The 24,183-nt window shown below is 37.5% G+C and overlaps 1 protein-coding gene across 1 annotated transcript in view; it reads right to left on the bottom strand.

Moving 5' to 3' along the window:
- Positions 1 to 3,220: 3,220 nt before the first annotated feature.
- Positions 3,221 to 24,183, bottom strand: part of SLC15A2 (solute carrier family 15 member 2) — a 37,451-nt gene continuing 16,488 nt past the window's right edge. Inside the window, exons 9-23 of the mRNA XM_082839712.1 lie at positions 19,595 to 19,677; positions 19,088 to 19,174; positions 18,825 to 18,914; positions 18,559 to 18,603; positions 17,447 to 17,479; positions 16,632 to 16,720; positions 15,432 to 15,513; positions 14,730 to 14,864; positions 13,626 to 13,790; positions 13,426 to 13,472; positions 11,705 to 11,815; positions 10,937 to 11,033; positions 5,049 to 5,195; positions 4,383 to 4,487; positions 3,221 to 4,053 (exon numbers count right to left, since the gene is read on the bottom strand). Of these exons, the coding sequence (XP_082695838.1) occupies positions 3,877 to 4,053; positions 4,383 to 4,487; positions 5,049 to 5,195; positions 10,937 to 11,033; positions 11,705 to 11,815; positions 13,426 to 13,472; positions 13,626 to 13,790; positions 14,730 to 14,864; positions 15,432 to 15,513; positions 16,632 to 16,720; positions 17,447 to 17,479; positions 18,559 to 18,603; positions 18,825 to 18,914; positions 19,088 to 19,174; positions 19,595 to 19,677 (1,493 nt within the window). The 3' untranslated portion in view covers positions 3,221 to 3,876. The remainder of the gene's footprint in view (positions 4,054 to 4,382; positions 4,488 to 5,048; positions 5,196 to 10,936; positions 11,034 to 11,704; positions 11,816 to 13,425; positions 13,473 to 13,625; positions 13,791 to 14,729; positions 14,865 to 15,431; positions 15,514 to 16,631; positions 16,721 to 17,446; positions 17,480 to 18,558; positions 18,604 to 18,824; positions 18,915 to 19,087; positions 19,175 to 19,594; positions 19,678 to 24,183) is intronic.

Here is a 24,183-nt window from a genome sequence, read left to right as displayed (position 1 = left end):
TCCATGTCCAAATTCTAGTCACCTTCAAGGTCAAGCCTAATACACTATCTACTCCATGAATCCTTCCCTAATTCCCATGGCCAGAAGTAATCTCTCCTTCTTATGAATTTTTGTAACATTTTGTAATTTCCTTGGTATAGGTGACATTCTGTCTTCAGTAAACAGGATTGAAATAATGCATGTGAAAAGTAAAATGCTAAACAAATGAAAATTATTACACTAATTTTTATTTACATGATAGTTATTTAGGTACATGCCTTATCTTCCTACTGCAAACTCCTTAAGAGTAGGGACTCTATTTATTCCAATTTATTTCTCCCATAGCTTCTGACATAATGTCTCTCAGGTTAAAAAAAAAAGTTCCATTAAATTGAATTAAACCATGGAGGCAAAAGAATTCAGGTAAACTTACATAGAAATTACCAGAACCCAGGTTTCCTAAGAGGAACATGTGCTTCCTTTAGGTCAAAGATTTTTTTTTCATTTTAGTTTCATCTAATTGTAATAAACAATGTATAATTAAATCACATTCTCCTGGTTTTCCTCTTACTTCATAAATCACTCATTCTCATCACCTGTTCTGGATCCTCCTCTTCTAGATCTCTAATGTTGGGAAACCCCAGGACTACACCTTGAACCTCTTCTCTGTATACGTTTACTTCCTAGGATATCTGCTCCAGTGTCACGCCTTTAAATACCGTTTATATGCTGATGACTCTCAAGTTTATATATCCAGCTCCAGGCTCTTAACTGAACTTCAGACTCATAAAACTGCCAGCTCAGCATCTCCAGCTGGATACCTTATTGGCATCTGAAGTTCAACATGCACAAAACTCTTAGTTACTTTACACCCCAAATCTATTCTTGCCCTAGTCTTCCCTACTCTCAGAAAATTGCACCATCATTCATCCTCATTACTCGAGCCTTCAAATCTAAGAGTCAGCACTGATTTCTTTCTTTCAAATCATATATGCAAACCATATTCAATTCATGTCAGTCCTACCTTAAAGATAATTTAATTTATTCCAAGTCAAGCCATTTCTCCCCACCTCCACTGCTACCACCTTGGCCAAATAACAATCATGTTTTACCTGGACTATTATAAATATCTACTAATTGGACTCCCTGCTTCCATTCCTTCCTGCTTACAGACAATTCTCTACTTAGCAGCCAAATTGATCTTAGAGAATGTCAGATTATGTCATCCCCATGTTCTAAACCTCCAACGGTTTCACATCTCACTTAGAATAACATCAAAATGTTTTATCATGGCCACAGGCCCCACATAATCTGGTCCCTAGCTTCCTGGGACTGCATCCTCTACCTCTTTACACCTTACTCACTCCAGTCCTGTCATACTGTCCTTCTTGCTCTTCCTCAGTATTCCATTACTTCCTCAAGCCCTGTGTACTCTCTAAGATCTTGACAGCTAGTCAAGATAAGTGAGGTAACCTTGCACACAGGTATAGCAGATTACTCATCTTTGTTTTTCCAACACCTAACTCAATGAATGGCATATAGTGAAACTCAAAGATGTATTTGAATAAAAAAATAACTCTCTTAAAAATATTGAGGTTTTAACCAGCCATGTGATTAAAATGTAAGCCTACATTGTGATGCAGTTGCCAAAAACATCTAATGTTACCTAAGGCTACATTAACAGAAGTGTATTGTTTGGAGAAAAGCAGGTTGTAGTTCTTCTGGTCCAACCAATTCTGGAATGTCATACATATTTGGCTTCAGATATCACATATTAAGAGGGATTCTGACCCACTGTTACATTTCAGGGAAAGGATATTTTTCAGAAGTGGAAAAACAGTTGTGAAAGGACTGGACTACGCCCTGTGAAGAGCCATGAAAAAAAACTGAGAATCTTTAGCTTGATGAATACTTACTTGATGACTGGGGAGGCGACATGAAAATTCTCTCCAAATAGCAGAAATTCTGCTGCATAAAAGAGAGGTTTATGCTTATTCTTGTTGGCCATAAAGGAAAGAACCAATGGTAGGAGGTTCCAAAGAGAAAGCTTTCAGTTCAACATAAGGAAGAATTTCCTGCCAGCTTTTGCCAAGTCAGTGTTCTGCAGAACACTATACCATGTGAAATTAAACAAAGTGTCTTGTGTCTTTACTGAAGGATATCTCAGAATCCTTAATATGCAAATGTTAAGAAGAAGATATATATGCTTCATTTCCAAAAGTTATTTATCCATAAAAACTTTTATTCACAGAGCACTGTTACTATCTCTTGAAACAATAGTTCATAGAACAGATTGAGTTAAAGCTGCTCAAAAATGAACAGAGAATCTTCTGAAGAAGCACAGTCAGGTTCACATTAAGATATCTGTGGAAACTGGATGGTGTTGCTGTCACTTCGGTACTTCGGAAAACTTGGTAACTAAGACTAGAGTATTAAAGCTTGGGAAACTTAAGCAACTTTCCTTGTTATGTTTATAACGTGAGACTGACTCAACACAGTTCTAGATGAGAATAATGGAGCAAAACCAATGGAAATGAGGCTCTCCAGGACAACTGTTCTGAACTTTTCCCCCAGCAATACATTGTAGAGTCATGATATTCCCATGTCTGTCCACTGATTCATTCATTGTGTGCAAGGTAATATTTCTCAACTTCTTTCGCCAACACAGCAACAAACAAAAACCTGTCATGTTCTACCACTCCTTCCCTCAACCCCCACATTTTGTTAGAATCCTGATATGGGACCATGTCCCCCATGGAGCACTGCCATTTTAGAAGCTCAAACCTAGAGTATTAATATAACTTTTTTTTTTAATAAACAGGAAAATCTAGGCCTAAATGAAGAAATGGCATTTAAAAATTTTGGGAAAAGTAAAACAGGAAAAATTATCAAAACAGATCCACTACTTTGAGGCCGAAGGAAGTACTAATAAAAAAGGAAGTTATGTTCATAAAAATACTGTTGTTATTAAATACTTGTTGCAATAAGCAAGATGATGTAATAATAAGACAAAGCTGGCCCAACAACATTGAAAAGGCAGGGGTGGAAAATTATAATTAGTGTCTACACAGCTGTCCACAGGAGGGCGTACTCTAGGGCTGAAACATTGTAGTCCCTAAGAAGAATGTACACTGTAGAAGAAATGGCTCATCAGGACTTCTGCAATTTATACTTGTTCTCTTTTCCAGAGCCATGTTTACTATCTTTAATTTGGTTTCCAAATATCTATCAGTACTGAGAAAGGGGATTTGGGTTAGTGGATAAAATACTGTAATTATCAGAAAGATATATCTTCTCCTATGTGTTAATAAAATGTCATTTTGTTTCCTACTCTCTGTACTGAAAAATTAACTACGGTCTTATCAAATCTGGATACCTGAGAAGCCAGGCCCTGGACCAGATCACACCAGACATACCAATTCTTGAGGTCCTTGTACACAGTACAATTACACTGCTAATGAAGAAACTTGAAATACCATTTCTCTGTTATTCTGCAATTTTGCCTCTAAATCAGCACTTCAAAAAGTGGGGTCATCAGTTCTAAATGGCAGGTAAAACAACTCCTACATAACTTTGATAACCACAGAGACTAACCTCAATTTTACATTTGTGTTTTTCATGGCCATTTGGAGGTAGCAGGCCAGCTTCAGCAACACTACACAAGGTTTACTGAGTTCACTGAGAGATGGGAAGACATAGAGTCTCAGGGGACTTGCTATAATGTACTGAAAAACCCAGTCCTAGAACTGCCTCTATCATGGGAGAAAAATAGAGGAGATTAGCTCAGATATGACACTACTTCTCTCTTCTAATCAAGTTGGAGTAAGAAATGCTTAAAGATGGTGATGGCCAAGATCAGAGTCAGGAATTGGGGTCTGGGCAGAGTCCAGGGAGTCATTAGAGCTTTGTCTTCTTGGTCTCCAGGTTGATCATGTTTCCTTGGATTTGGGGAATCTGCTTATCTGCTGACCCCTGAATATCCTCTAGCTTTATAGGAACATAGTAGTGGCCCATGATGGAGAAGATCAGGCAGACCACCAGCAGGAGGCAGGAAAACAAAATGAATTCGGCCCACTGCAGGAAGAAATACATATAAGAGAAGAATATGGAGAACCTGAAACTAAAGGGATCTTTATAGGATGAGGACTGGGGAGCAGATTTACCCAGGGTCACCTGTTTAGGAAGAGCTTTGGCAGAAGACAGGGCTCACTGGCCTCTCCTTGCATGGGCCTATGGTAGTCATTATTGCCACTTACATGTCTATTTTTCTGGCAAAGTCTGTGGGTATCTAATCCATCTCAAATCAGAGGGCTGAGTGGGGAATGTGGGAGACAGAGGGGAGGGGGAAGAGAGAGCAGAGGAAGTTGGATAGACACGTGCTCCTGCTTCCCTTAGGTCCATACCTGTACCAGGCTGCTGAACTGTGCCACAATAAGCACGATGATGTTCCCAACTGCAACTGTCAACAACCAGGCTGCCTGGAGTACAGACTTCATGCTAGAGGGAGCCTAGAGAGGACACAAATTTGTTAGTAAACAAACTCCCTACACCACCCTCATGCCCCATGCATCCAACCAGAAACCTTCTCCCACAAAAACTTCCCCTACTAAGTTCAGCTATCACTGATGGTAATAATGTTCAGAGTAACAATACGATGGAGCTCTTAACTGAATATTTTAATTCATTATATCATAATCTTCATTACAACCCTAAGGGATAAGTTCTATTACTATTATTTTATACATAAAGAAAAATAGCATTAGAGAGATACACTTGCTCAAGGTTACACATTAGGTGTGCAGCCAAAATCTGAATGTGGGCAGTTTGATTCCGTAGCCCTTATTCTTAGTATTTAAGTATCCTTTTCTGGATTCCAAACAGCATAGGGATGCAGCCTGCCATTACCCTAGGAGTCAAGTTGATACTCTGTTCAGGACCATAAGGAATCTAAGGCCAAAAAATATGGAGGCCTTGGCCAGGGTCACATACCTAATTAAGGCAGTGCCAGGATTAAAACTCCACCCTCTGAGCAACAGCTCCACCTCCACCTTCCACTTGCAAAAACCTACCTGAGAATAAGAAAACTCAAGTCCTGTGACAGAGAACATGACCTCCCCAGCTGTAACAAGGGCATATTGTGGTAGCTGCCATGCGATGGACATTTTGTTGGCTGGGATATATTCCATCTTCCAGGCCTGAGGACCCTGACTGGTGCTCTTAGTGAGGGAAAGAAGAAATGGGCTTGTCAGGAGTCTCAAGTAAACATTCCTGGCCTAAAACATTTTATGGTCTTATATCCGTCCCCTCATTGTACTTTCATCCTTGTGCTACCAAGCAATTTCTACACAATTTCAGTTTTTTGAAATTCCTTTCAGTAACACTGAACTCACTTGCCTGACTTCAGTCAATCAAATACCATTACTGTAGAGCCCTTAAATGGTAGACTATTTTGATACTGTACTTTAGATTCCCACCATTTTGACCTACTGGGTATTTTGATCCTGGCCAACATTTTAAATGTAAAATGGCATCTGAATTATACAAACACAATGAACTTTCAGAAAAGCATGTACTTAAGAAAAGTTTAACTCCTTGTTAAATTTTCTATGTAAATACAGTTAAACTATTTCTAACATTTTCCATTTAAATATCTATTTTACTAAAATTACTTTTATCAAAATGAGTTATTTTCTTGGTAACCCTCACATTGAAGATTTTCTTGATCAATGTTTTAAAATCCATATCAAATACCACTTGCTATGTTGAATTCTATTTATTAGCCATTATTTTTGAACTCAAATCTTACACATTCAAATTTTGTCAAAAAGATGCAATTTTTCTGTGAAATTTTGGTCAAAAAGAAATCTTTTCAGGGTCAACTTTTTGTTATTAATGTTACCAATATACACGATTCTACAATTCTTTTTTCATCTAAAATTACTTTTATTACATGCAGGTTTTTAGCTGTAGTTGGTTTTATTTTATATAGATTATATTTACTAATATTTCTTACAATAATGGAATTAAATTTTTGGAATTATATATTTTTGTTGGAGTAAAACCCAGTTATTAGGTAGTAAGTGTTATTAAATAGCCGGTGTAATATCTGGATATATCATGAGATAAAAAAAATTAAAAAAAAATAAAAAATATTTTTTATCATGAGATAAAAAATAGCTGTAGTTGGTTTTATTTTATATAGATTATATTTACTAATATTTCTTACAATAATGGAATTAAATTTTTGGAATTATATATTTTTGTTGGAGTAAAACCCAGTTATTAGGTAGTAAGTGTTATTAAATAGCCGGTGTAATATCTGGATATATCATGAGATAAAAATAGCAGAGCTAAAACATATAGGTCAAAAGTCCCTGAAATCAAAAGTCTTTGATGTCCAAATGCCCTTGATTCTCTGAGTCAAAAGCCATTGCGTTCGAAATGTAGTAAGGCAAATGTTGTTTTAGTTGGTATTGTGAACAATACCTAGGCATATATTTGGGTTTTCTTAGCCTAAGAGAAGACTGTGACCTCAGCTCGTAAATCAAGGTCACATTCTCAAATACCCACAGGCAGGTAATTAACTAAACAAAGCAAGCTGAATGGGAATGATAGGGACTATGGTGAACTGGACAGCCCAACCCCATCTAAAGTGTACAGCCAGTATAGCACCAGCCAACTGACATGGTAATACCTGTTATAGAATCTTCTGATTTTGTTTTTAAGAAATATAAGGAATACAGTTTCTTAGGTAAAATCACTTGAATTTTAAATATTGTCAATTAATAATAATTATTTTTATTTTTGTCAAGACTGTACAGACCAAACAAAACAGGACTATGTGAGGAACTGGGCCCTTAGGTCTCTAATATATGATCCGTACTCTAGATGCTTATTATCCTGGCATTCAGAAACAATATATATAGCCTCTATCTTGAGCAGTATATGAGAGACAGAAGGAAAACACCAGGAATGCAAGTGTTATGGGTTGAGTTGTGTCCCCCTAAAACTCATATGTTGAAGTCCTAACCCCTAGTACCTGAGAATGTGACCTTATTTAGAAATAGGGTTGTTACAGATAGAATTAGTCAAGTTAAAATGAGGTCACTAGGGTGGGCTCTAATCTAGTGTGACTGGTGTCCTCATAAGAGAAATTTGAACATAGACAAACATACAGGGAGAACTCCATGAGAAGATGAAGGCAGAGACTGGAGTGATTCTTTTACATAACAAGAAACACCAAATACTGCCAGAAAACCACTAGAAGCTAAAGGAAGCTAAATGAAACAGATTCTTTTTTTTTTTTTTGGTTCACGGGCCTCTCACTGTCGCGGCCTCTCCCGTTGCGGAGCACAGGCTCTGGACGCGCAGGCCCAGCAGCCACGGCCCACGGGCCCAGCCGCTCCGCGGCATGCAGGATCCTCCCGGACCGGGGCATGAACCTGCGTCCCCTGCATCAGCAGGCGGACTCTCAACCAGTGCGCCACCTGGGAAGCCCTGAAACAGATTCTTTCTCACAGCTCTCAGAAGGAACCAGCTCTACCAACACCTTGATCTTGTACTTCTAGCCTTTATGACTATAAGGAAATAAATTTCTGTTGATAAAGCCACTCAGCTTGTGGTACTTTGTTACAGCAGCCCTAGAAAACTAATACAGCTAGGTCGGTTTAACATCAGAAAATCAATTAATATAATATACCATATCAATAGAAAACCATATGATTATCTTAATAGACACAGAAAAAGCATTTGACAAAATTCAACCTCCCCCCTTCATAGTAAAAAACAAACAAAACCCACAACAAACTAGGAATAGAAGGGAACTTAACCTGATACCTGATAAATACCTAGGAAAACCCCACAGCTAACATACTTAGTGATAAAAGACTGAATGCTTTCCCCCTAAGAGGATGTCTACTCTCACCACTTCTATTCAATACTGTATTGGAGTTTCAAGCAAGAGCATTAGTCAAGAAAAAGAAATAAAAGTCATCCACACTGAAAAGAAAGAAGTAAAGCTTCTTTATGCAGATGACAGGATCTTGTATGTAGAAAGTCCTAAGGGATCCACTAAAAAACTATTAAAACTATCAAATGAGTTCAGTAAGGTTGCAGGACACAAGATCAATATCAATTGTATTTCTACATATTTGCAATGAACAATCTAAAAATGAAATTAGGAAAATGATTACATTAGCAACAGCAAAATAAAGAATAAAATATTTAGGAACAAATTTAACAAAATAAATGTAAAACCTATACTCTAAAAACTATAAAATATTGTTGAAAAATTTAGGTCTTAAAGAAGACCTAAATAAATGGAAAAACATCTCATGTTCACTGACCAGGAGACAATATTGTTAAGATAGCAAAACTCCTCAAAATCACCTACAGATTCAGTGCAATCCCTCTCAAAAATCCCAGCTGGCTTCTGATCCTAAGCTGATCCTAAAATTCATATGAAAATTCATGGAACCCATAATAGCCAAACCAATCTTTAAAGGGAAGAACTAAGTTGAAAAACTCATATACTTACTGATTTTGAAATTTACTACAAAATAACAGTAATCAAGAGATTATTGTACTGGCACAAGAATAAATATATAGATCAATAGAGTAGAACTAAGAATCCAGAAATAAGCCCTCACATTTCTGGTCAATTGACTTTTGACAAGAATGTCAAGACCATTTAACGGGAAAAGATGAGTCTTCAACAAATTGTGCTGGGACAACTGGATATTCACATACAAAAGAATGCAGTTAAGCCCCAAGCTCACATCATATACAAAAATGAACTCAAAATGGATTAAAGACCTAAATATAAGAGGCAAAACTATAAACCTCTTAAAGGAAAATAATGGGCATAAATCCTCATGACACTGGATTTGGCAATGGTTTCTTAGATGTAACACCAAAAGCACAAGCAATCAAAGAAAAAAATTGATAAATTGAACATCATAAAGATTAAAAATGTTTGTACTTCAGTGGACACCATTAAGGAAGTTAAAAAGACAACCTACTGAATGGGAGGAAATATTTGCAAATCATATATCTGATAATGGACTTATGTTTAAAATATATAAGGAATGCTTACAACTCAACACAACCCAATTAGAAATTGGGCAAAGAATTTGAATAGACATTTCTCCAAAGCAGATTACAAATGGCCAAAAAGTACATAAAAAGGTGCTCAACATCATTAGTCATCAGGAAAATATAAATAAAAACCACAATGAAATACCATTTCATACCTACTAGGATGGCTATAATTAAGAAGATAGAAAAACAAGTGTTGGCAAAGATGTAGAAAAATTGCCACCTTTTATTGGTGGGAATGTTAAATGTACGTTCACTTTGAAAAAGTCTAGCAGTTCCTCAAATGGTTAAACATAGAGTTACCATGTGACCCAACAACTCCACCCAAGAGAAGTGAAAATATATGTCCACACAAAAACTTGTACATGAATGTTCATAACAACATTATTTATGTTAGTCAGAAGGTGAAAACAACCAAATGTTCATCAACTGATGAATATATGCATAAAATGTGTTATACCTATACAATGGAATATTATTGGGCAATAAAAAGAAATGAAGTACTGATGTATGCTATATGAATGAACCTTAAAAAATATGCTAAATGAAAGAATCCAGACACAAAAGGCCACATGTTATATCATTCCATTTATACGAAATAGGCAGAATAGGCAAATTTATAGAGACTGAAAGTAAACAAGTGGTTGCTAGTGCTAGAGGGTATGGGAGGGAATAGTGAGTAACTGCTAATGAATATGGGGCTTCTTTTTGGAATGATGAAAATGTTCTAAAATTACACAACTCTGTGAATTTATTAAAAACCATTGAACATATATTATTGAAAATATATTCTATATATGTATTGAATATACAATATATATTGAATATGTTAATGCATTGAAAACCATTATACACTTTAAGTGGGTGAACTGTATGGTATATGACTTATATCTTAATAAAGCTGTAATAAAAAATGGCATACTAAAGATATCATGCTAATTAATTAAAATAAAAAAAACTTTACAGATTATTCTCATCACACTTCTAGAAATTTTCCATCTTTTCCTTATTCACTGTCTTCTTTTTATATTTAATACAATGTCAAAAGTAATGAAATAGGGCTTCCCTGGTGGCACAGTGGTTAAGAGTCCGCCTGCCAATGCAGGAGACACGGGTTCGTGCCCCGGTCCTGGAAGATCCCACATACCGCGGAGCGGCTGGGCCCGTGAGCCATGGCCACTGAGCCTGCGCGTCTGGAGCCTGTGCTCCGCAACGGGAGAGGCCACAGCAGTGAGAGGCCCGCGTACCGCAAAAAAAAAAAAAAAAAAAGTAATGAAATAAAATTAGAAGCAAGATTCACATCAGAATTAAAATTCAGAGGTGTCATGTCCTGAGTGCTGAGACAATTGCTTTTGATGGAGCACAGTTAATTCATCCCCCAAACTTTGTGTAGAGACTGACATTTGTTACCAGTCTTGGTATTTCAGACTGTGATATGCTAGCAGATCGGTTTCCAAGGAGCTAGGAGACCCACATGTGGAGTCAGTCAAGAAGACCTAAACAATTTTTGTTTTCTTGGGGCCATAATGAGACTGCAGCAAACCATGTCACCTCATAGCAATGACTCAAGATAAATTATGTCTACCATTCCCCAAGACCCTGTGCCTGTTGCCAATGTTATCTCTTTTAAGTTCTCATGGAGACCTTAGTAGGTTTTCTAAAGTCATTATAGAAACTATCACCTTTCACTAGAAATAAGTATGTGATGCTGTCTTGCCACAGAGTCTTATTTGGGTCCCAGGACAGATACAGATTCAGATAGATATAGATTTATATATAGAGATATGATATAGTTATCTAGACATAAATATAGATACAGATATATGGAAGGAGAGAGTAAGGGTGGCCAGGAGCTACTTACATTAGTAATAACAAACAGATAAGCTGCACCAAAGTCTAGTAGACCCAAATTCAGTGAAAATTCCTCATTTTTTGTTCTACAAGGCACCGCAGAATATCTGGAACAGGACAATTTTAGGTTAGAATAGACATTACAGTTTAGAAAAGCATTCCCATCTCTGGAGGAAAGAGTGATTTCATCTCTCTACTGATGGTGAATCAATCAGCAAAGCTACCATTTCTCTTTGAGGAGAGGAGTCTCAGAGTGAATTATTTTCATGCCAGGTTTTTTCTACCCCTGATCTGAGCTTTTCATTGTCTGTTGGCTAATTTTTTTTTTAAACCTTAAACCTGAATGCAGAAGGCACAAATTGTCTTCTTTTGTGAACTTCAGACTCTAAGTCTTCTCATCTAAATTTTAAGAATTTTTCTCTTCTAAGTCTTATGAATTAGTGGAACAGCATAAAACAGTGAACCTGAAAGGATAAGCTCGAACGAGGCGTTAATAGGAGTTACCAAAGGGTAGGAGTGGGAGCCAGTAATAAACTGGCAAACCTCCCAGAGATGGCCTTGTTGACTATACAGTATGGCCTTTACAACAAGCATGGTCTCAATATATCTATGCAGAAAAAGGTGAGACTGAGGGAAGCAGGCAAAGGTCGAAAGAGAGCAGGAATCTGTGTATATTTAAAATTAGCTGAGATATACCTAATCCTCCCACCTATATGCAAAGAAAGCATTTAAAAAACAGTTGTTGATAAAAGTAAAATTACAAGGGTAATGCTCTTACTCTCCTCTTTGCACAGTTCTGTAAGCAGACACACCATAGTCTTCTTCAACACTGAGGGAGGTATCTGTACCCAGGGAGATGTTGATCTCTTCATGCAAAGTGTTAACAAACCTAAGGGTAGAGACATTGTTACAGATCAGACAGACTCTCCCACCTGATAAAAGGGCAGGGGTCTTTTCTGTTTTGTTTACTGCTATATGCCTAGTGCCTAGAATAGTGGCTGGCACATAAAAGGTACGTGATGCATATTGTTAACTGCGTGAATAAATGAACTCACATGTAAGAAGCAATCAGTAGTCTTAGCTGTCCCTAACTTTTTCTTTCCTCAGGTATTAGCTTTTTATCTGCCATACTCTCACCTGATTTCAGCTGGGATGACACTATTGTGATCACCCATGGCAGTCCGAGTCTCCTTACTAACCTACCTTAGGTGCACCTAATTTCTTTCCGTCTTCTAATGGTGTAATTCATCAACTGAGACTCCACTAAGAAAAATAATTATGTGTGTGTGTGTGTGTGTGTGTGTGTGTGTGTGTGTGTGTGTGTATGTATATGTATAAATACGTACCAGTATTTATATAAAACTGACACTTTATCCTCTTACAAATGAAGTCTGATTTGACTTATGCAAAACTCAAGACTCCCAGCCCACAGTAGGTTGAGCTATCATTGTTTTGGGTCTGCAGATAACCCTGGACTCTTCCAGAACCATCTTTCTAGTCTTTTGAACCCGGGCCGCTAAATTGCTCCCTCAGTTTAGGTTTCTGGTAGCATTTGCGTTGGTCCCTGGCCCATGGGATTAGAAGGGCAGTTCCCTCTAAAATCCTTGATATTGATTTCTGGACATTCAATCATCCTGCACCTAGAAATTGCTCCCTTTCATCCTTCCTGGAGGTTCCCATTGCTCTCTGACCCAGGGAAGTCCTATCCTCATTGTTGTCTTACTTATTTTTGATCTGTTTACTTTTTCTGAAGCTGCATATGCAAAAGTAGATTATTATGACTGTTCCACCCTTCAGTGAAATTCAAACTTTTTATTGAAAGCTCTCCTCTAAAATGCTATTCTCAACAGCAACCATCTAATCTTGATGGCCATAGGCACATGCATCTGTCTATTTCATGTCAGATTCCTGCCCCAGTGAGCAGGTGACCCCTTCAAGGCTCCATTTCTGTAAATGTCCCAGACTGTCTAACAAGACCTTCAGCCTTATCTAGATTCAAAACCAAGTCTTTTGACTTCAAGTGTGTTGCCTTTACTAAACCATGAGGCCTCTATAGGTTTATTTTAAATTTTACTTAAAAAACACAGTAACTATAAAAGATATTCAACTACCAATAACAAAGGGAGGATTATTTGCTTACTTCTAAATTTCTCTCTGGTGATCACCGAGAGGAAAGAATTCAGTTATTTTCCTAAGAGCAAGATAAGTGGATAAAATTCAGCAGAAGAGATTTATGTTGCAGAGCACAGGGGGCGTACATAAATACAGGGTCATCTTTGAATACCACATGAGAAAGCAAGCCAAAAGACTTGGTTTTGAATCTGTGCTTCTCACTGCCCTGGGAAATGCCTTCTGACACTAATTCTCTTGACATTCTAGGAAGAGAATCCCTGTACAAGACAAGTAGAATGTGAAGTCTCTTCATGTGAAGCCCCACAGATCAGAAGAGACCCAAGATTCAAGAGAACAGAGAGGCCTGGGTCTCCTTGGCATCCAAACCTCATGGCTGTCATCCCATTGGTTGTTTTGTTTTCTTCATCCTTTACCTACAATAGAGGGAAGTAAACATCAGTTACAGCTGACAAGAGGGAGCTGATAATAAGAAACTTTGATCATCATTCATATCCTTGGTAAGATATTGATGAGCCCAGTCATTGTACTCTAAGATAATTTGGAAACTAGGCCATTCCTCAACTTACCATCATGCTAGAAATACTTTTCCCATCTTCTCGAATGATCAGAGTGTACCATTTTTTCTCCTCCACAGAATGCTCAGTGTAGACAGACAAATTGTGATATTTCAGTTGGAAGTGGAAATTCTGGCTTTTTGTCTTCAGGTGGAGTTTGGAATAGTGTGGCATTTTCTATAGAATGAAGAGCCTGTCACACTCACCTTCTACCCCATCTTGGACATCACAATCTCATAGTAACCCAGGGCAGGTGACCTCATTAGATACTTTCAACATTACCCTTTAACCTAGTAATTCCATTTCTAGAAATATACCATAGGAGTAATTAGAGGCTTGAATAAAGATTTATGAGTACGGATGTTCATTATAGAATTATGTATAATAACAAAAAAAATTAAATACCTATAAGGAAATACTTTACTAAGCCATGTTATATCCACAGAATAGAATATTATGTATCCATTAAAATCACATTCTCAAAGTTTACCTAAGGGCATGGGAAAATGCTTATGATGGTTAATGTTAAGAAAAAATCAAGGTCAATACAGCATATAGTGTTTCAACACTTTTTAAAAATTTATTTATTCATTTATACAAAAATGCTAACTATGATTATCTCCGTGTGATAGATTTATAGGTGGTTTTTATATCTTTTGACATACTCCCCAATTTTCTACAATAAATATATATTACTTTTATTGTTTAAAAAATATTTTTAAATGAATATTTCAGAATATATATAATATAGTCGTGAAAATATGCAAGCCAAACTCTTCCACAGGGTGTGTGTTACAAGGCAGTTTGAAATAATAACACAAATTACAACCTATTGAGAGCTTACAATGTCCCAGACATTATGCTAAGCACTTTACATATAATATTTATCCTTACAACAGCTTATGACATAAAAATTATTGCCATTTTACAGATGCTAAAACTGAGGCTTAGAGATCAAATAACTTGCTCAGGGTCTTATAGCTAGGGAATGGCAGAACCAGGAATTGGACTGGGGCAGTTTGACTCCCCAAGTGCATGCTCTTCACCACTGTATTATGCTGCTGCCTTTGCACATAATCTGAATGTGTTTCTGATTCATTCAAGTCCATACGTCACCTGAAAGGATTTGATGGACTCTGCCAACAGAGAGTTGTTTTCATCTCCCAGCACTGTAACCTTCACCTCATTATCTGCCAGATTCAAGACTTGTAGGAAAATCTCTTGGGAATCTGGTTGGGGTGGGGCCATTTCCTTAGGACAGAGAACACGTGTTAGAATTACCAACAAATAACCCTTCAGATACCATGAAAACACATACCTCAGTCCTTTCTCGACAGCCTAGCTCATCTAGTCAGGAGGACACAGTTTCCTACCTCTAAAGAACATTTGGCTTAGAAAACTCTGAAGGCAGTTTGGAGGGGGAAACACCAGCTCAATATAGCAAGCACTGATGCCAGGTAACAAACTCCATGCCTTTTGACTCAGCCGTGGCCTCATACATCATTCCCTAATAATGGCTATTCAACCTGCCAAAAGTTATTTGAGTGTCTGGTAAGCTATCTAAGAGATGGTTATATATCTTGGATACCGGTGTTTGGAAATTCCTTGACAATATACTCTGAATCACTCAGGTGGGAGGTGGGCTTCATTTTGCACTGCTGCTTTACCCCTGTATCTACTCATTTACCACACTTATTATGCACCTTCTTTAAAACAGGTACTGTGCTTAGGGCCCAGGGAATCAAGATTGAACAAGTCAGAAAAGTGAACAAAATAGGTATGGTCCTGCTCTCATGGCTTAAGATTTATTGTACTCACATTAATTTTTATCTCTACAGTAGCAGCAACTGCAAAGGCCAGGCATGCTAGGATCATACCAACAGCCATTTTCCTAAGTGATCTATAGGGGAAAGAAAGAGACAATTATAGCTAAACTCTAGACTCTAAAGAATAAAATCTAAACCCCCTAAGCTTAGCTAATTTGGTCCCAATTACTTTTCAAAGTATTGCCTCCCCTTCATATAACCTTCTTTCTACTTTTACTTGAGTCATACTGAATTGTTCTCTGTAATGCACCAAATTTTTCCCTCTATCTTTGCTTATGATTTTTTTATCCATTATGTCATAATAACAAAAATAATAGTAATATAGCCAGATTTACTGAACATTTACCATATACCAGTCACTATACATTATTACCTCCTTTTCCTCTCCTTCAGAAGTCTTTCTTGACCCTGGCCTCTCTCTCCCATCTCTGCATTTCCCTGGCACTTTGCTTTCCTTCTTAGGGCACTTAACAAATTTCACCTTGTTGCAATAATTAACCTTGCATATTTTCTAGCTTCCTTACTAAAGAGTAAACTCCTTAAGAGCAAGATTTGTGCTTTTACATTTGCATAGCACTTGGTGCTGAACTCAATAAACTGCTCAATGAATGAGTAAATGACAAAAGGTCATCTGAATATGGTAAGTGGTTATCAAAAGGAAATTGCTATTAAATCAGAAATTAGAGAAAACTTAACACCCTCCTCTGTCAAACTTTACAAAAAATAACACTTCTATTTAGAAGGGGGGGAAAGCAGTAATTAGGGACAATTCTATCCCCACTCTTATGAGGTCCCCCATTTGTTTCATAGGGACGGTGGAAGATTTAAAGGGATTAGTTATCCTCAAAGGCTTTGGACTTCTTTGAAGAGGCAACTTTCAAGAACAAAGCAACAAGTTGGTTTAGGAGCCTAATCTCACATACTTTTTGACTTCCCATGAAGTAGAGTCCTAACTCTTCAACATCACATATGTAAGTCTGCAGTAATGGCTTGGACTCTCTATCATAAGAATTAATTAGATCTAATTCCCGTCCTTCAGTATTAACAGGCATTTAATCTAACATGGATAAACAGAAGCAGAAAAATGATAAATCAAAACAAATCATCACTAAGTAGAAAAGATATTGACTCTTTATCAAACTGGGCAAATGTTGAGTCAGTTTGGAGCAACATAGGCATAGTGAGCACTTACGTGAAGTTAATGCCACACTTGGAGACCAGAGGATAAATGATAAAGTCAAACAGTGGGATGAAGATAAGAACCAAAAAGGGATTTAGTACCTGTAACACCATGGTAAAAGGGATTAGTTACAATGTTCTTCTATCATGAGTGTGAGCATGTGCTCTCATTTGCATGTGTGCACTCTCTCTCACATCCAAACACACTTTCATCATACTATGTACAGAATGATTCCACATCCTTCAGTCTCTTTACACCCAAGACTCTATTTCCCCTGCATAGCACATTATCTTCCAAATATCCCAAGGAACCAGTTTCACTCTGAACCTGTTTTTCTGTCAATCAACTGGGAGCTTTCCCCTCCCATTTTCACTTATCTTCTTCAGCACCACAGCCAAGGGAAAAATGTCATGGCCAGGAGAATGGAATGAGAGAAGGAAGAATTGGGGATTGTTGAACAAGAGTTTAAAAAGATACCTGGGAGTCACCAATAAACAGAGATTCTGATTTTGTTGCTCACACAACAAAGCCTTATACTTTCTTTGACAATATTTCCATGATACTTGACATGGAAAAAAATCCAGTGCTTATACTTTCCCTGTGAGCTCAAAACTCAGTCTCCCTGGAGTTGATCAGGAGCTACTTACTAAACAGAGGATGTGAAAGAGAAGTGTGGGGCTTAAAGAGAATATTTTCATTCCTATGTTTAGCTCTCCTCAGCATACAAGGAAAAAAACATCAAATTATGGTTGGTAATCCTACTACTACAGGTAATGGTGTAGATGAGGAAAGAAATAAGTACCCGGGACTATAGAGAAGTCTCCTACCTGCATCTGGTCAGGCTGAAGCACAAAAAACCCCTGAAACATGATAACAAATCACATTAAGATGGTGGCCTAAAGACAAAAAAAAAGCCTAGATCAACCATCTTGCTAATTAGCAGGTTTGAAGCTTAAGGTAAAATCTATCAGGTCTTTGGTTCAGGATCACTATTATCTTGTAAGGGTATGCCGGGGGTGGGGGTGGGGGTGGGGGTGGGGGGCGAAAGAGACTGGGAATGGCTTTAGGCTATGTCTCCTGAAGGCAGATGGGCTTAAGGGAGAATCTTATTTTCTGTTCACTATGCTTTCTTTAACTTGAAAGAGAATAAAGTCAGTGTGTTTTTTATTAATCTCAGTAACTGCAGTCGTAGGTGGTAATAATATGACGGACAAGACATCATGGTTAGGGTGAAGACTCCCACTGACACACAGGGTTTCTGAAGTTGTTCTCCAGGAGGTCAAAAAGAGGACAAACATGGTAAATCCTGGACAGCCAGGGGAAGGAAAAAGGTGAAATTATATTAAGCAGGCTCCAAACAGACTGGCATCATAAAACCCTGGCACCATTCCACCCTGCCCTCTTCACAACTGAGATGATAGAAAAACAATACAATAATCTAGGAAGTGGGAACAAATGAGAGAAGCGTTTTTGCCAATGAATGGAAATTGGAAAAAGAGGAAATAATGTTTACAATTTTCCCGTTATTTCTGTATCCATGTACAAAATATCCCACCTCTGGGTCCTCTGCTGTTAGCCCTGCCTAAGAGATGGTGTCAATTGTGTTGTAGCAGCAATCAAACCTGCTGCTCCCTGGCCAGGCTTAGATGGAAGAAAACATCCACTTCCCCAGGCTCTATCACTTCATTTGCTATCCTCTCAATGCTTCTTTGTATACATTTAAACCTTTCCATCCTTACATTTCTGATTTCTAAAGATAAGATTCTGCTTTTTATTTCTAGATTTGCTTTCTTTATTTTGCCTATTCAGTATCTTCATGCTAAAGGCACATCTATTATGATCTTATGTCAGTTTTCAGGCAAAAACACAAAGAAATTTCTCCTTAATATGGATTATAAAGAAAATGATAGACTTCTCTGGAAAAATCTCTTCTACTCACCAAATTCCCATTCATCCTGGTGGCTTGCAAGGTCCATCGTGAGCCCTAGGGCAAACAGATGCTATTAAAAGAAATCCTTTTCTCTGAGAGGGAAGGGGCTGGAGGAAGGGGTAGCTTTCAAAAGAACTATTCTTTTTTTTTTTTAACATCTTTATTAGAGTATAATTGTTTTACAATGGTGTGTTAGTTTCTGCTGTATAACAAAGTGAATCAGCTATACATATACATATATTCCCATGTCCCCTCCCTCGTGTCTCCATTCTTACCTGCTGATCCAAAAGAGCCCAGAACATGGGCAATGGGATATAAAGAAACAGTACCCTGGTCAGTGCCTTCACATCCATAATGAGCTGCCTCTGCAAGAAGGGGTGAGAAGGAACAGGCTGAATTGCCAGATAGGGTTTTCTTGCTTACAGTAGAAGTGGCCCAGAGCAGTAAGAGAAGAGGTCAAATACAGCAGGAGGGAATCAGTTTGGACATTAGGAAAGACTACATGGAGGCATCAGATGTTTCTGCAGTTCCAACTTACTGGGTATTTCTCAGCTGCCCAGTCCAGCCAGTGCTCTCGCTTCGGAATGTCCGCAGAACGGTTCTTGAAACGGTTGGAAATGGCAAACTAGGGCAGAGCGTAGATATCAGAGGAGAGACCAAAAAAACATCCCCTGCTTTTTCCAATTCATTATCTCTTCCCTCAAACACACATAACTCTTAAGTGACTTACTCCAACCTTTTGATTTCATCAGGCATTGAATTTCAGAATATTTCAAATCTAATTTTACCTATCCTTATTTTCTGTTGGCAACATACATAACTACATTTCAGAAGACTTTTGCCCATTTTTAAAAACGATTACATTATTTTTAACTTAATGGTTAAGTAGAGGCACAGAGGGAAGACCGATTAATCTCAGTTTGCCAAAAGGCACAGAAGTAGAGCAGAGGTCATTGAGAGAAGCCATGTTTGAAGACCTATATGCTCAGCACAGCATCTCTTTCCCTTTGACTGAAAAAGGTAGGTAAACAATTCATGGACTTACCCAGATACATTTGACAACTTGAGTCACTATGTTTCCTTCAGGAGGTGGTTTTCTGTATATTTTGCTTCCCATTGCAAACACAACTGCAGTTGATAGACAAATAAGGTTCTTAGCTTCTCATTTAGCACATTCAGTATGTAAACACTAAGGACAGAATGCTGAAATATAGGAGTAACTGGCACATCTCAAAAAGGGAGGGAAATGACTGACGCTATCTGACTCTGGAGTTAGAAAAACTATGGGAGCCAAAATGGTCAGTGTTGAGACTTTCCTGTTATCACAGAAATGAAAGTCACCTTTGAATTCTCACTCTTCTTTCTTCACCTCTACATCTGACATATTAGCAACTTTCACTGACCCTCTGTCTTCAGTGCATTTCCTGCCTGCCCCCTCTTTTGCATCACCACTGCTGTGACTCTTGTGTAGGACCTCATAACTTCTATCCTGCATTATCAAAATGGCCACCAACTAGTTTCTCAGTCCTGTTCTCTTCTTCTTTTATCTGATGCCAAATTAAAATCCTTTTTCCAGGACCTACCTAACAAGCCCAAACTCCTGGCATGGAAGGCCTTCCCAAATTCATTATTATCCTGGTGGTTATTATTATCATTAATGATCTCTTGAAGATTTATTATTATATGTAAAGTGTTAGGCGTTTTACATTCAGTACTGATTTAACCTGACAAAATATGTAATACTCTATTTTACACATGAAGAAATCAAGGATTAAAGAAATTAAGCAATCTGTACAAGAAAGTGCCAGAAACTGCATTTTTGACCTGAGGCCTGACTCAAGAATCTATACTCTTAACCACCATAAAGCACCTCATTCATTCATTCTTGCATTACACACTCTGCTAGATACTACTGGTAATAAAGATAAAAAAGAGGTGGCCCCTGTCTGCAATGGTGCTCCCCCTCAACCTACCACTTTCCACTTTACCTTTCATCATTCTCCATTTGGCACCTTATCCTCTAACCACTATTCATCATTCCTATGAAAAATTCTTTTCTGTTCTATTTCTGTTCTTGAGCTCATTCTCTTTCCCTCAACGCCCATCTTTATCCTTTAACCACATCTCCAGTTATCTACAGGTGAATTTAATTTTCTTATTTTCTCCTTTATTTTACCAGCAATGAGATATTAGTTTTATAATTATAAAAAAGTAAATTTTTTTCAAGTTTATTAAATTTAACTAAAATCCGTGGGAAACCTCCATCTTGGTACCCTCCCAGATGTACTTTCCTCCTGAATGGACTTCCCAGCTCTAGCCAGATGCCCCTCTAGTAGATCTTCTACCCAAGATGCTTTTCTCAGTGACCAGTAGCAATTTCCAATATCCTTACATCTAGAATGCCTGAATCACCTTACTTTTCTCTATCTTAACTTTCTAATTTCTCCATTCCTCTCAGTCAGATTCACTCTACCACTTTTTCTTTATTTATCCTCTCAGTTTCCCCAAAGTTTCTCCAAATAGCACCCTTTACCTACCACAGCCTTCTTACTGTTGATAGAAAAAATAGTTCAGAGAAAAGAATGCTAATCCTGGGAGACCAGTGGACAGACAAAGAGGTATCTAGATAAGTGGAAGATTTTGGACAGGAAATAGACTGCTTTTGAAACTAAGAATGATCCTAGAAAGAGGCTGAAATTCTCAGGAATTCTGGTCTAAAAAGTGACAGTGAAGTGATAAAAGGAAGACCTTGACAAGTTCACACTTAAATTTCAAGGCCACTTAACCAAAGAAGCTGAGTAGGGACCTTGAGTTTCTCTACCATCTCCTCCCACTAGTAGACGTTGCCCCTTACTTCACAAAGAAGATAGAAGGCTTCAAATGAAAACCCCCTCAACTTCTTGCCACCAAATCTATTAACTTCTGTATCCACACCCATCCTCTCCTCTCTCCATTTAGGTGAGGGTGATTGATGTTCCTCCTCCTGTATAAAGGCAATTGTGCCATGTGTGCTTTCATACTGATTATACTGTTTTATCTTACATCTTCAACATGTTTCTTTACTGGAGTCTTCCTAATGACATTCAAGCATGCTCAACATCCTCTCTTGACTCCATGTTGCCTTTCAGCTATAAATACTGTCTTCCCCTTCATCCCTCTTATTCACTTCCCAATTTACTCTAATTAGTCTCAAATCTCCACCAATCTACCATAGATGATATCATCAAATCAATGACCCTCTTGTCGCTATATTTAATGGACATTTTCCATCCTTATCTTGCTTTCCCAGTCAGTAACATTCCTTACTCTGAATGAGTCCCTTCTTGAAATCCTCTTGGTAGCCAAGATAGAACAACTATCACTTTGGCCATTCCTTCTTAGTCTCATTTGTGGGTTTCCCCTCTTTGCCTGTCTTTTTTTGTTGTTAACTGTTGAACCCTTTACCTAATTCAAATACAAAATTTGACCCTTAACACATTTTTATTGTAAAGGAAATACAAGAACTTACAAGTAAATGCTGGCTTGTATAAAGGTATGCTCAACACTGAATAATCTCATTTAATAATATAAATACATAACAAAGAATTGACAATCTATATATTGGAGAAAATAATCATTATTAAGTTTTCATTACATTAAGACTCATTCCCATACAAATTTGAAACATTATTCTAAAGGTTTATGCCATAGAGATTGCCCCTTAATTTGATTCTGGCATTAATGAAATCACCCTGGTTCTCAAAATACGATTTCTGCCTCTCCATTTGCACTGTTTTTTTCCTACCTGGAGAGCCATTCCCCAACTTTTCTTTTGTGAATCTTTATTTGAATAACTTCAGTGCAACCTAGTTACTCATGCCTTTGCTGCACTTCCTTGTAGATATCTTTATTTCTGCACTTATCACAGTGAACAGAACTTCATTGTTCACTTATCTGTATCTTTACCAGGAAAATAAAATTCCTTGCAAATAGGTACCATAACTTGTTTATCTCTAATTCCTGGTGCTTAGATCATTTGACTGTCTTTTAAATACCAGTGTTCCTCACGGTTCTATCCTTGCTGTCTTTTTACCGTACTCTTATTATCTCTTAGTTATTCCATCCATTTTCATGAATTAATTGCTATCCATATATTAATAGCTCCAGATCTTTATAGCTGAAACATTTCTTCTGAACTTTAAACCTGTATTTCCAAATAAATGTTTGATACTCCCAATTAAATGTTCCAAGGACATCTAAAATGTAACATGTCCAAAACTAAATTCATTAGTATTGCCCCAAACGTCTTCTTCCTTATTATCAGTTAATGACCCTACTATCCACCATTTGCTCAAGCCAGAGCCCTACATTCAATGTTGGCTTTTCTTCTCCCTTACTTTCACACATCTAGTCATATCAAGTTTGTCAATTCTGTCAGGACCAAGGAGGGTGAGCTAAGTGAGGCACTCACCTTGAGCACAAAATTTAAGGGAGTACCAAAATTCAGTAATCAAGACAAAGGGTATCCTTGTCTCACCCTTAACCCATTTTTTCTCCACATTACAGTCAGAAATACCACTGAAAAATAAAAATCTAACCATCATTCCTCTATTCAAAATCCTTTTGAAGCTCTCTACTAGTCTCCTGATAAAGTTCTAATTCCTTAGTAGGTTAAAAGGCCCTTCATTATCTAGTTTCTGTCAATTTCTCCTCTCTATCATTCCATTTATGCTCCAGGCAATTTGAATTCCTTTAAGGCCTTCAAATATGTCATACTATTTCTCATCTCCTTGTCTTACAGATATCGTGTCCTATTTCTGTTTCACTTTCAATCTTTTCTTTGATTAATCTTTGAATTAATTGCTGCTAATCCTTTAGGTCTTACCTTACACATCATTTCTTTCCTGACCCTCGAAGTCTTAGTCAGATATCCCTCCTATGTGTTCCTATAGCTTTCTCTGTATTTCACCAGCTGTGACAGTGATCATACTATATTGAAATTTCCTGTTTTCTTATCTGTCTCCCTCCTCCTGCTGGACCAAATAAATTCTTTGAAAGCATCAATTCTGTAGCTATCTAATTCACCAGTGTGACCCCAAAACCTAGCACAGAATCTGACACATAAACGGCTCATTAAGTCAATGTCTATCAAATTAATGAGTGAAAAAAATCAAATGAATAAATTAAATTATAGTGAAAAGTCAGGGAACTGACTTATTAGTACCCAGAAAATTGAAGCAGCTGACTAATGATGACAGCTAACACTTATTTAACATTTCATAATTTATTAAACATTTCCATTACAGCATCTCTTTTGATCTTCATAATTACTCTGATATGTAAATAATATTATTGTGCAATGATCCAGAGAAAAAGACATAGTACTAATCAGAGGAAAACCAGGAAAATATTTGGCTTCAAAGGGAGAAGGAAGCAGAGAATGCATTATCACAGGGCTCCAGGAATTACGCATAAATTTCCTTGGAATTGGAATTGCAATCTGATATAATAATATTAGCCCCCCCCCAACCCCGGGTAGAAAATAATCAGATGGAACATTGAGTCTCTGGGCTCTTTATCCTCTATTGAGCTCTTTATGTGTTTGGACTGGATATCTTCCAGTGGGGGGTGTCACCCAAAGGCTCAGTGTGAGAA

This window comes from Leucopleurus acutus, assembly GCF_964270905.1.
Source record: "Leucopleurus acutus genome assembly, chromosome: 5".
Taxonomy (NCBI): Eukaryota; Metazoa; Chordata; class Mammalia; order Artiodactyla; family Delphinidae; genus Leucopleurus; species Leucopleurus acutus.
This window is presented reverse-complemented; position numbering and strand designations above follow the sequence as displayed.